Source organism: Eucalyptus grandis, chromosome 10, assembly GCF_016545825.1.
Source record: "Eucalyptus grandis isolate ANBG69807.140 chromosome 10, ASM1654582v1, whole genome shotgun sequence".
In the NCBI taxonomy this organism is placed as follows: domain Eukaryota; kingdom Viridiplantae; phylum Streptophyta; class Magnoliopsida; order Myrtales; family Myrtaceae; genus Eucalyptus; species Eucalyptus grandis.
Genome location: NC_052621.1, coordinates 11,665,754 through 11,679,692, shown reverse-complemented (window position 1 = coordinate 11,679,692; position 13,939 = coordinate 11,665,754). Strand labels below are relative to the sequence as shown.

At 38.4% G+C, this 13,939-nt stretch overlaps 2 protein-coding genes across 2 annotated transcripts; both read right to left on the bottom strand.

Moving 5' to 3' along the window:
* Positions 1–4,025: 4,025 nt before the first annotated feature.
* LOC104421751 (cyclin-dependent protein kinase inhibitor SMR3) lies at positions 4,026–4,406 on the bottom strand. Its single transcript, XM_010033820.3, has one exon. The coding sequence runs from the start codon at positions 4,404–4,406 to the stop codon at positions 4,026–4,028; it is 381 nt and encodes a 126-aa protein (XP_010032122.2).
* Positions 4,407–7,810: 3,404 nt separating this feature from the next.
* Positions 7,811–8,497, bottom strand: LOC104421750. The gene has a single exon (XM_010033819.3). The coding sequence runs from the start codon at positions 8,402–8,404 to the stop codon at positions 7,973–7,975; it is 432 nt and encodes a 143-aa protein (XP_010032121.2). The 5' UTR covers positions 8,405–8,497; the 3' UTR covers positions 7,811–7,972.
* Positions 8,498–13,939: the final 5,442 nt, after the last annotated feature.

Genomic DNA, 13,939 nt, shown 5'->3' with positions numbered 1-13,939 from the left:
CTCATTTATACTAATATGCTATTTATATCAAATAATGTACATGATATGATGTGAATATATCTAAATTTATTATTACGATTTGCCAAATAATATATTTAATATAGCAAAATCTCTTGATTAAAAATCTAGGCGACCAAACCTTACCTAAGGATTTTTTTTAGTCCGTTCACACGGTTCTCTCTTTTAACTTATTTATCATGCAACCAAGTCCTTGCTCTTTCTTGATCTTATGCAATCAAGCCTTTTCATCATCTACAATCAAGATGCTGTCAAATTGATGACATGAAGATATCAACATGGTGAAAATCTAACACATCACGTTGATGCGGTTCCATGTTCAATAATTTAGTGAGAAAGTAACAAGAATAGAAATCTTACGAGAGAGGGCTAGGGGTGTGATTGCTTCGTCGCTCCGAGGATGCCCTAACAAGGGTCCGAAGAAACTTGGATGGCAACATAAGGCTCTAAGACCAAGAGTTGCGGCCCTTGCCAGGACGTCACCTAGCCAAGATGGAAGTCATGTCAATGATTTCCCTCTCTCTGACACCGAATACCTATTGTCCAGCAAGAGCTGTTGTATCTTCACCGATCACTTGCGATGCTAACCTCTCTCTCCCCAAATTTCTTTTCCATTTGTCGCAACTTACGATTTGATGATGTTAAGTGCCGCACGAGTGTCCCGCAACAATTCATCATCATGCCGGTGGTAACACGATGTCCATTCAATAGCATCAGTAAAGTTGGCCGAGGGATCCGATTGCACAGCTCAAGAACAACACAAGAGCGAATAACCTAGTAAGTAGGGCTAACAACGAAAAAGACAAAGGGAACTGCAGCAGGTGATATCATTCAGTCGATGGAATAGTAACATTGTAACAAAAGATCCTTTGCAGATATGGAAACCGAAAAAACGACAGGACGACGGAAATGCGGCACACGCTTTTTCCCGGGGCACATAAATACAGAAAGTGGAAAAGGCTAGCTTCCACGTAATGCGTGGAACGTGGAAGTTGCAATCCTCCCCCACGCCTCTCGGCAGTCTTACCTCACAAGACAAAAGCAGATCCATTCCTAAGTACAGATTCGACATGCTTCAACTTCACTTTTCCCCACCTCTGTCTCTTTCTCTCTCTCTCGTTTAATCACATGCTTTCGTCGTCCCTTCACTTTCTTTCGGCAAGGAAAGTGGACAGCTACGTAATGGGGACGGTGGATCCATGAGAAAAAGGCTTCAGAGTCACATCGATTCAGCTAAACACAGCAGAAGGCTTTAAATTCGCAGTTTTCTTCCGTCAGATCGACGCCTCTTCCGAGAATTGAAACTGTCTGGAAAACGGATCGATCATATCTTCTCAATATATAAGTAAGCACTCCCTCTCGCATTTAAGATGATCCTTACATCCGCGGAAAACGGTTGTGGACGGAATCTTGTTGACGGGACAACTGGCGGAATAGGAGGACTGAATAACGGGAATATCAAGCGAAAGTTAATTGAGAAGGAGCATCGGGATTCAAGCTCTTAGCCCGTGCTTTGGTACTAGTTAGACAAACCGTTTTTCTAAAAACCTTAAGATATCAAGAAAATGGCCAATAATGATTTTATCACATGTAACTTAACAACCCGGATGGGCATCATGTTCCTATATCTTGTAATAACTAAGATGTAAAATATGCCGCGCGTGTCATGCTTTACTGAATTAAGCTTATGAAGTAAACAGTTTTCATGCACATAATTTCAAGTTGATATTAGAATTAGAACTCTCTAGTGCACCTCTATTTACCCATTTATTGTTTTCCATTCATCGATCCCATTCCTTGTGCCCATTGAGCTTCAAAATGCTTTGATCATACTACTATTATGCAACTCATTCTTATATATTTCTATCCGCAAAAACTCGAGTTAAGATCTTCTTTCTATTTTATAATATGAGATATTCAATTTTTTTCCGGGTTGATTAATCCTCACAAATACGTGCAAATTGTAATGTCTACTTGCACCGAGCAAGATTTCACTTGCCGGATGACTAGTCCTAAGTAAATGTTGTAAGTTGAGCAACAAGGCCACATGGCCCTTAAGCCTACTCCATATGGAAAATGTTGTAATTTGAGCAAGAGATCCGTTGAATCTTGAGTTATACAGTAATTCCTATGTAAATCTGATCGAATATTCAATAGCCCCTGAAGCCAACTTAGCCATTCACAAAAGGCTAAAAAGACAGGTTTGGGTGAAATGCGCTGGAAACATGTACTCCTTCTGATGGGTGAGCTTGGATTCCATGTTAAACTCGAGGGTCGGCTCGGTCCGACGGTCAATCGGGTCTGGTCCCAGGAATGGAACATGTAAAAGCAAATTTACAGACTTTGAGAGAAAAAAGAAAACTGGATAAGAGATGTGTTCATTAAGCTCCCGCAGATAGCTTTCGTAAGAAGGGATGTAACACTAATCTCCCTTTTGTGGAGTGTGAAGGCAGTTTTCCTCGTACCCGCATCTCGCCGATCTTCATGTTGGATGCTTTCCGTGACACTGACTCCTCTCCCGGCAAAAGCATCATTCTCTTCTCTCTCTCTCTCTCTCTCTCTCTCATGGAAGACACAGCTTTTATGAGGAAGAAGGTGGGTGATGCTGCTCTTTATTCCGTCCCGTCAAAATTAAGATACGCTTAAGATGAGTACTCCTTAAGCTCGCCTCAATATATTCTTCTCTTTTGGGAGAGTTGAATCGGTCATTAGACGAGGATTTTCAGTGCGCTAACGACGGTACGAACCCCGTCTTGCTCGCTACTCTACGCTTTTTCCCTTTGGGGTCCAAAAAAAGACTTGGAAAAGGAGATCTGATACGTGAAATTGAAGCCAGAAGGAGTGCCTGTTATTCTCTCGTCCATGCTGGACGAACCCTTGAAAGTGAACCATTGATACGAGGAGTATTATGAACTGGGTTTTTACGGTGGTTTAGGGAAATGTGTTTTTTATTATGTTTTTCCATGTTTAGCGTTAAAAAGTCCAATCCAAAAGGATTGACTCAATAAGTGGATGGAAAATGTAGGTATGTGATACATGCTATAATTATGTATCCAAGCAATATGAGATTATACGTCATTAACATGCGGATTGCCTCAACCATGGTGCAATATCATTTTTTTTTTCTTTTTACCTAATTGTAGAGAAATTCAGTGTTTCGGCTCCTTTTAAACGTGAGGATAGCTTTGTGGGGGCGGTGACTGTGTGGACATGTGATCTTTCGAGATCTTGTAGCCTTTAAACAGGCTAGAATGGGGCCGTATGCAATTATTTTTTATTTTTCTATTCGGTAGCGTTGACGTGGAGTGATTATAACGTAGGGTGCGCAAATTAAGTTGGAGCCTGAAGATGAATGGTGGGCCGAACTTATTACTTTAATTAGATCAAGGTCTGGGGATCGGAGAGGCCTAATAGGTTACGTGTCAGTAATTTAATTTGCAAAATACATATATATACAAATATATCTGTATGTACAGTCAACATGGCGACAATAATTGAAACTCAGAATTTGTCGAAGAAGACAAAGCGTGCCCACGACATCCAGCAGTACACATGGTGTTGCACATTCCATCTATATCTTTGGCTTATTGAAAGGCTCTCTCTCTCCATGGAAAATAAAAATAATGATGATGATTTTTTTTTATTAAAAATATAATGTGTAGGAATCATTCCCAAAGCCGTGTCCAACACTCAAGCGCTGAATTGTCAAAGGGAATACAGATCAACCATCTTTAACCAACACCTAATAAAATATAATTTGACTGATCCCCCCATCAAACCCACTCTCTTAATCTTCACATGATCTCATCTCACCCCCACCAACTTCATCTACCATATCTATTATTCCAACCCCCCAAAAAAATAAAATTAAAGAGATGAAATTTGAATAATTTCACACCTTCCATCTCTCTTTCTCTCCACGATGTAATGTGGATGTGCAAATTGCAGAGTGTGTGATAAATACATTTAACCAATGAATTTTGATGTTTGAACCACCGTACTTCACCCTACAAGGGGCGTCTCCTCTTGGAAATTCTGGCGGCGGTGGCGGTGGCGGTGGCGGCGGTGGCGGCAGCAGCGGCCAGCTCAAAGAAAGCGTCGACCTTACGGTGGTTCACGACATCGAAGAAATCCAGCTCAGACAGCTTCCGCTTGCACGAGGAGTGGGAGAATCTCGGCTTCTTCGGTGCAGGAGGACAGCAGAGGACTGCGGGGATCCTATGTTTCTCGGACCTCGGCGTCCGACAAGATTCATCGTCGCCGCTGGGGCAGTCGTTGACTTGATTTGGCCGGCCTATCGGATCGGAGAATTGCTCATCTCGGGTTTGAGTGTGGATCGAGGCTAAGCTTAGGGTTTGGTGGCTGAGGACTTGGAGATCGGTGGACATGATTTTTTGGGGGTGGGGGGAGAGAGATCGGACAATGAAGAAATAGGAGGGAAGGGGGTGATGATGATTATGTGATGATTGCTTTTCGGGTTGTATTTATTTGTGGAGGAAATTGACAAAGGAGAGCCGTGTAAAGGAAGGGAAGAGGGGTCGTGGGTCATGCTTCTTCCTTCCATTTTGCAATTTCTTTTTATTTTCTTGGTTTCATTTTTTCTTTTTTAATTCCACACAATGAATTTGCTCTCTTTCTTTTGTTGAATTCACCTCCGTGAAAGAATTGGTAGAATTTGAAATTTCAAAATATAGATTTTCTTGCTTACTATATACAATGTAATTACTTATAATAAAGTGTAATTGGCCTTTGTTCTCCATTTCAAGAGTATAACCGGGTGCGCGGAATAATTAGTCAACCTGGAAGAGGATTTTCTAGAAGCACTTGATTCATTTGAGACCCGTGTATTTGATAATTGACTCAACCAAACAACAAATTGAAATTTAGACACATCATTTTGTAGACATGTAAGAAGTATTAGTATCTCTAATATATTGGGTGTGATCAATACCAAAAGAAAATAATAATAAATGACTCGATGAGATGAGTTAGGGCTAAATGACCCAAACACCTAACTTCATCAAAGAGATTAGGATACAGTAAAAATTTGTAATATATCGAGATATACCATTTTCACACATAAATGGTTCATTTGTAAGTCTGCAAGCTATATGCGAACTCTATCTTATCTAGATTCGCAATGCTTTAATTCACAGGTTGAAAATTTCATAATACAGGGTATCTGGACCTTCTACTTCTACTAGTCTTCGCAAATGCACATGATGGTGGGGTTACTAAAGGCGGTGATAGCTTAGACTTGTCGTTGATGGTGGAGAGCGGTGGTTGGGTAATTTGAGGTTAGAATTACAATCTCTTTTTTCTTAGGTAAATTCGAATCATCAAATATATTGGATGCAATACTATCAACCTTTTAAGATCGTACCTATATTAATCGTAATGCTTTAATTCACAAGTTGAAAATTTCATAATTTAGGGTATTTGGACCTTCTACTTTTGCTAGTCTTCAAAAATGCACATGATGGTGGGGTTACTAAAGGAGGCGATAGCTTAGACTTGTCGTTGATGGTGGAGAGCAGTGGTTGGGTAATTTGAGGTTAGAATTACGATCTCTTTTTTCTTAGGTAAATTCGAATCATCAAATGTATTGGATGCAATACTATCAACTTTTTAAGATCGTACCTATATTAATCGCCTAAATTCAAAGTTCACCAAACTTTTTTTTAGTAGAAGTAACATCTAATAACTTTGCCCTTTTATTATTTTCTCTTCTTGGTTGAAAAGGACTTCTTTTTTTTAAGATTTGGTGGATACAAACGTGGATATTGTCTAATTTAATTAATAGGGTTATATTTTCCTACAAATTTGGTTGAACGAAATTGTAGCCTCCTTAAAAATAAGGGAGAATTTCAAAAATCATCTCTATTCTTCATCTTCATCTCAATTTGCTCCTTCAGTTTTGAAACTCTACAATTTTCATCTCAAGAAAAAATTTCCATATGAAAGGACCTATTTGTTACCCCTTGAACACATCTAATCACTACCAAACCCCCACTTCCGGCCCCTACCCTCCCGTCCCCCTCTCTTCTTTTCTCTCTCAAAAAATGTGCATCTTATCAATAGGAAAAAATACACTAAAAGATGGGTAGAATTACCCAAATTTTTTTAATCCTATTGTCTTAATGTCAATACAGTTATAAGTCTCTTAATTTAATCAATTAAATCCTAAATTTTTTTATGATTTGTCAATGTATTTATTCTAATCAATTTTGTATAGAAAACATTGAAATAAACGTCAGTCAGCTGATATGGACAATTTTTTTTGCACTTTTAATTTTTTTGAATATTTAATAAATTTTATGTGAGTCAAACGGCTGGTGGAAGAACAAGGAGAAAAAAAAAAAAAAAAAAAAGAAAAAAATTCATAAAAATGCAAAAATTTGTTCACAATAGTGCTAGCTGTACCATATAAGAGAGTTGGTGTCTACAACAATTTTCAGCTAAATTTAGTTGGAAAGTTTAGAACTGAATTAACATGGGAAAAATATTTAGTATTAAATTGGCAAAATCAAAAAGTTTAAGATTGAATTGACATATGTAAAGTAGGCTTAAACTTTTTTGGTAATTTTCCTTTAAAACATAGAGCTCGAAACCTTTTAAATGTTGCATTCAAGTCACTAACCCTTCGAGAAAGTGAAATCAAATTCCTTCGGCCAACAATAATGTTTATACATATACATGCATCGAAAAATTGCCATGTGACACTAGAAAATTCCCAATGCCTTGTACCTCGAAATTGCAATTTTCAGTATGAATTTAGAGCTTAATTGCACTTAAATAGATGTCTAGGATTTGGTTGCCTCGATTGAAAGGTTAAATAGATAAATATTTAAGACATGATTGTACAAATATAAAAGGTTGAGATGGGTTAGGTTAATTTTACAAATAAAATGTAGGTGGTTGGGTCCCTTGCCGTGCTTTGAAGTTGGAGTACTAAGAGTCAATTTTGATATAAATGTAGCTGCACCATAACTGTCTTGTGTGGTAACTTTGCTGTGAAAAACCGTAAATCACATGTTTCAAAATTACAGCATCTCAAAACTAAGAGAGACAGCTTACAAAAAGCCACATTGTGGGCTCTTGACATATTGAGCGGTTGATCATATTATGGCATTGCATTACGATTCTTATAAATAAACTTTATCTCTACTATGATTAGGCACTCGATATTCGCAAGAAATATATCGAAGATAATTGTTGGGGGTACGCATAAAAAAATATTAACAAGCTACAGGGATATATGGCAAGGGTGCATTGATAACAGGCTCTTGGTACAGTTAAATTGGCGTTAGGGATAATTGCCGTTCTATGCAAAACCCAGCGCATAATTTGATGTTGATGCCATTGTCAGGACCTTAGTATTACTCATAGTTATCATAAGCAGCTCACCATCTGTCAATTGTCTTCTCCCCCAGTCAGAACAAAAATGATTAAAGAAGAGAAAAAAACAGCGCAGACCACCCAAACAAAACAGCCTCGTAAGTACTGTCGACGTGTTCCTTCCACCTAGCCGATGCACATGTTTCTTTTCTTCCTGAATTGTTCAGTGGAGATAAAGCTGGAAACGTGAGATTTACTAGCTCAAAACGAATGGCGAATTCGACATTAAAGCGTGACCAAGATCGAAATAAAGACTCGTTCTGCAGTAGAACTTCACAGCAAAACCAAGATCACGCAGAAACCAAAAGGCAAAGAACAAGAACAATTTGCACATCGTAAAAACCTAGATCACAGAGAGAGAGAGAGAGAGAGAGAGAGAGAGAGAGAGAGAGAGTAGCTTAAGAATCTCTATATTACTTACATTCAGCAACATCTGGTGACGAGATTACACGTTTGATATTCGATATAAACAAAATGAAATCGCAAATAATAATAACAATTTGCCCGAGAAAACTGCAAGAGAAAGAAGGAGAAAAAAGAAGAAGAAAGAATTCGATCAGAGAATTGCGACCACGACGCCCTTACTCAGGTACCTCCTCTTCACGACCGCCCCGCCAGGCCTGTCCCTCAAGCACAGGGCCAGCTCGCAGCTCCGGAAGAAACCCTCCACCTCGTCGCGGTTCGCCACATCAAAGAACTCGTGCCTCCTCTTCCGGGAGGGCGCAGCTCGGGGCTTCCGCGGCGCCGGGGGGCAGGTCTCGGCGGCCTGGATCCTATGCTCGCTCGACGTCGGGGTCCGGCACTCCTCGCTGCCGCCGTCGCTCGCGATCTGAATTGCACCCGCGTCGCCGCTCGACGACTCATCGTCGTGGACAGCCGCGGCAACCGAAGAAGAAGAAGAAGGAGAAGAAGAGGAGGGAACCCTGATCTTGGGCAGTTCCAGATCTGGATCCATGGTGGAGGGAGATGGAGAGGGAGACGCTTTCATGGTGTTGAGACTCTGCTGTGATCTTGAGGAAGCGTATAAAAAGAAGTCTCCAAGAGAGAGAGGCTTGCTTGACAAGGTTATAGAGAGAGAGAGAGAGAGAGATGACCTGGATTTGTTGTACTAAAAAGGTTGCTTGCTGCTGCACCCTCGCTGCCTCACTCACTTACCTCCCAGATCAGAAATAATTATTGAAAATTCAATACAAGGTTTCCTTCTTTTCAGCTTTTTCTCGAGCTTCTTTATTTCTTTCCAATTAGGGATCGTTCATGATCACGAGGTTGCGATTTGACGTTACATGGTTTTCTCAGCCTTTTTAGTTTCGGGAACTTGGGATTCACCTGCTGAAAAAAAAATGTATTAAGTTTCATTTTTCTGTTTATTTGCATATATCAATGATCTATATATGATTTGCAAGGAAAAATTAAAATTTATACTCTAGAGAGAGAAAAAGAGAGAATTTATGTAAAAATTTCGAGCTATAAATTTGGGTGCCAAGTGAAATTTGCTCTCATATATTCATTGTCGTATATATAATATTAGCCATCTTTTAAGGGTTAGTTCAAAATGCTTTTAGGGAAAAGAAAAAGATTGGTTTTTGGGCAGCTGTGGGTTTTTGCTTAATATCCTTGGCATGAAGCTAAAGTAGGTAAAATGGTCCGTGCAAGGAAGAAATGCTTTAAGAATTGTGGATTGCCACTTTGGGCACTTAATTAATAGATTGAATATTAATTACACTTATATATGTTGCTAAAAAGGTAGCATATATTCCTCTATCGACACATTTTACTGATAAATTGATCAAGAGATTAATTATGTGATGAATTTCCCGCTCAATTGTAATAATGATTCTTATTCACTCTCCTTATAAAGTCACAGGATATTATGACCTTCCATCTACCAAAAGGAAAAAGACTGAATTGACGTTCCTAACTATGCTCGCAACATGTGAACGAATTAACCATATATGATTTGTCAAAGGGCCGTGATAAATGATGCGTTACAAGTGAATTTCAAATTTTCGCGCGCCCTCCAAAAATGGTAAAAGAAAAATTCAAAATTCCCACGAAAATGGAATTAATGAAAGCATCTCCAAACAAACTTTCTATTTCTCGAAAAGAAACGAGCCCTAAAATACAAAAGGTTTGCTCATAGCATTCAGCTCTGAATGTGAACAAATCTATCTACTTGGGAAACGTTCGTGAATGCTTTCTCGATATATCTAGCACCAACTAAAACCTGCCCAATAATTAATGACATCTAATTTCTTTGCGGTAATTTAACTCTAGGGTCCGAAACTATGCATGAGCTAGGGTAGAAAATCCTGAGTGCGTTTATCCAGTGGAAGTCCATTTGGTGAAAGAAATGATCATGTGCGTTCGATGTAGGTGCGACCTCTAATGTTGAAAAGAAACAATTTTTCCACTCAACCACTCGCTTCATAGGTCATTTCTAGCTAAGGACGAGCATGACAAGACCCGCAAGGGGTGACAATAAACTAAGCAATGTCTTCACATGTCTTAGATGTATGCGACAAGCAATCATCTCAGTAGTTTATCTATATGAGTAAAAAGTCGTACCTTCATATAATTGCCTAAACTATTAGTTTTGTGGAGAACGGCCTCACAAAAATGTTATGTAAACAACGTGGAGTGACCGGAGTTCTTTAATCACTCAATTGGTCTTCACTTGATGTACTTTGAAATCTTTGAACATGGATGTTGTGTTAAAAAAGAAAAGAAGAAAAAAGATAGGTTTCATAGATGATCCACAATAGAGAATAGCTCTCTTTACCAAAAAAAAACAATAGAGAATAGCTCGAAATACATAAAATACTTCGTTTAGCTAATTAATTTAATCATTCAGCCGACTAGAATATTTAAATATTAAATCACGTATTTATTTAACAGTTTAAATTTTTAAAAACGTATGCGGTAATATTATAAAATTTTACGTGGTATCAAAGCAGGAGTCCCAAGTTTAAATCTTTCTAGGTCTCGATCGCCTCATATATCATGCACTTCCACATTTTAGTCTTATACCAAAAGCCAATTCATGCATAATGAGAATTGATATTTAAATGTTAAGTAACATATTCATCTAACAAATTAAAATTTTAAATTAGTTGGTAGTGGTCCCAAAAATATTCACACCATATGTGTTCGAAGATGTTGAAGTAGAAAAATATTACATTTAAAAAATAGAACTCTTGAGATGGGTTTTAGTAAAAGACCTGATATCGGAGGGATAGCTGGACACACGCAACTAGTTCCATTTGGTCAAACGACTTAATTATTTAACCGATTATGTTGCATTAGAAGGTTTCTGAAGAGTAGAAAAACACTAGATTTGACCAAATTAAAGAGAGAAATGTGGATCAAAATCAATCTCCCTCTCTCGATAGTAGGAAGACACTAGGTTTGACAAAATTAATGAGAAAAATGTAGATCAAAGTCTCTCTCTCTATCTATCTCTAGGAAGAGGATTTACAGCTTGAGCATAGGATTCCATGCCCTAGGCTGCCGAATCTTGCCCTATGGAAAAATCAAGGAGATGAGCAGATCTGAGTGGGTGTGTGGGCGTGGGTTGGGTCATACCAAATACCAAACCCTCCTCCGATTTGCCATCATTATTATAATCATGACGAGGGGATAGATTTGGGAGACGAATGAATCTTTGCACGTGAAGGGTTTGTCCGGGTTCTCTCCCCTTCTCTTTTGCCACCTTTGCATGGGTTTCACCGCTGGGGGTGTGTGTACCCCGTGGGACACGAGACCAGACCAGAAAAGTGGCGATCCCTATCCCCTCCCCTCCCCTACCCACCTTCTCTTTTTTCTCATCTCATCTCCCCTCCTGCCGGAATGAATGTTTACTTTAACCGTCAACTGCACTGAATACCATGCACTGCCCCCATATTCCCATCTTTTTGACACGTGGACCCTCATTTTTTTTTCTTGAGGGAAAATAAAACAAACTTAATTTATTATGAAACCGTGGAATTTGTAAAATTTGTTAATTATGTTTGTCGAAAATAAGGGTGCATTGTAAATTATGATATCTTGACTGTCTTTCAAATATGTACGATCAACTTTTCGAAATTAAGTAATCTTTCGTTAAGTATATTGCTTTTATTACTTGACCAACTGATAATATTGAGGGTCGATACATTCGATGTATATGTTGACAGATTCTGGGGACTATAAACTTTGTTGAGTGCATTGGCCAATGTCTTGAGCCCATACTCTTATGAAATCTTTGATGAAGCAAATAATGGTTTGCATGCTTCTTCTTTTTTCCGCTTTTTTAGCGATTACTTGCATCCGGTTGACAAATAAATCTTTGCATTTCAAAGCCATTTATGTAAAAGGATATAGTTAAAACTAAACATATAACTCATGTCTTGTTCTTTTTCTTATAAATTAAGTCGCTATTTACTTGCAAAATAGCAAGACCTACAAATGTTATTTTAAGAAGATGAAGTATGTATCTGTATTTTTCTTTCCTATTCTATACATAAGCTGTGCAGAGAGTTTGATTTACAGAGAAACCGTATGGAATATGTATCAAAATGCTACTTTTAGAATATTAAAAGTATTAACTATTCACTTATGGACTCATCTTACACTCATTTAAGTTAATTTGGATAAATAAAAAATTTACTTTAAGTTGTTACCCACTTAAAATTCAATAATCTGTTGCGCTGTCGTCTTTGGAAAATCAAAGGAAAATAATGATTCGAATTCGCAAGGACAGAGATGAAAATTTGGTCCTAATCGGCTTCCTTGGCAGTGAGCTAAATCACACAACATTCCAAACCCACTCAGTACCGAATCAAACCAAGCAACTTTATTCCTTGTGTCGAGGCAGGAACCTTTTTCTCGCAACATCACACTGTTTTTTTAATCTCTTTTTTACTACCTTCCAATGTAAGACGACAGGATAATCATTAATTAAGCAGTTAATTAATTGAATAATCGATTAATTTACAGCAGAAACTGCCAGATCCAAAGATGGGAAGGTAGATTTCGTCACAAGCCATTGTGATGCGTGTCCTGAGGACACTTTACGTAAAGGGTGAAGGATCAGATCATGTTCTGGGGTCATGTTGGGGGGAGTTTAGGGTTTTATTAATTGTATTTTTCCACTGAAAAAGTAATAATATTATATTGTTAGAATAGAAAGGAAACGATTAATTGCAATTCAGATTCGTGTTTGGAGTTTCCTAGACAGCTAAGACATTGCCGGTCGGGTTCTTGGCACTTTAGTGTCTGCTCTCGGCTACCTTTCTTTGGTCGTTTCTTTCTTCTTGGAACATCCGATGAACTTCGTAACATGTTTAGTCATCGAATGTTACATTTTCACCACATAATTTATGCAATTCTTAATGGGTCACCCAAGAAAATTCCTCTTTTATTTTATTTTCTCTAATGTAAGCATTTATATTTGCATTCACATAAGAGGAACAAATTCTATTCCGAGAATGGCGCTTAGTATTGAGACACGGATTTTCCAGAGTTGTGAATTTAGGGATTCGATTTAAAATGTGGACATAAATATTCTCCGTGGTAGTAATTCAACTCGTTGGCATTCATCTTTGATCAAAACTAAACTAATCTCGGCGTACTTGTAGGGATTTCCTTAGGCTATGTCAATCCATCCCTAATCAGGGAAAACTTTCTCATGCCATACTTCTTATTGATGGGTTATCCATACGAACGTCACCCACATAGGGGCAACGCACGCAATGTTCATATCTGTAACTCGTCACTCGCACCGAAGATTTAGTGATTTTTCTTGCTTGTGACCTGACCACCAATTGGTTATTTATCAGATGGAGATTCGTTCGCTCATAATCGAAGGAAAACGTGATCTTCTACGATAATATCTAGTAAGTGCCACTCGAAATTAGATTTATTACCCTAAGTTGCCGAGAATAAGCTTAGAAATTTGCTGACATGGCATCCTCGCCATTTGCATTTGTCTAGGTGATGGTGACGGGGCAACTAATTGGCAAACTGAAGAGCTTATGTAAGTTTGTATGATCCTATTTGGACGAAAACAGCAATCAAATTTTCAGGTCAGTAATTACAAGATGATCGGGAGATAATTGGGCATAAATCACTTGAAAGCCCAAATCAAGATGGGCTCGGCCCTGTCCTAAGCCCTTCTAGACTCAATGAGATCCGAAAGCCCATTGGATTTCCAGTACTCGGGAAAAAGAGTTAAGTGGGATTTGAATTTGATTACCATGATTTCATTTTCACCGAAATGGAAAAGAAATAAACGACTGAAAAACTATTAATTTCAAAAGTAGAAACCGAAAAAGAAAAAAGAAAATTAGGGACCCCTGCTGAAGAATTTCATTTTCGCACTGTTGATTCTTCGAGCAGTTTTTTTACCCCTTTGGCGCGGTTGAGTAGAGTAATTTTGTGTCGATGAGTCCGAGCAAACGCCACATACGCCACATACTTAGCGGTCTTCCAACATGTCGTGTCTATCTTCGTTCGTTAGACTGCAGATCAGGCATGACAGATTCGA

Coding starts and splice junctions, on each gene's coding strand:
- LOC104421751 (XM_010033820.3), bottom strand. CDS start 4,406: ATGTCCACCGATCTCCAAGTCCTCAGCCACCAAACCCTAAGCTTAGCC.
- LOC104421750 (XM_010033819.3), bottom strand. CDS start 8,404: ATGAAAGCGTCTCCCTCTCCATCTCCCTCCACCATGGATCCAGATCTG.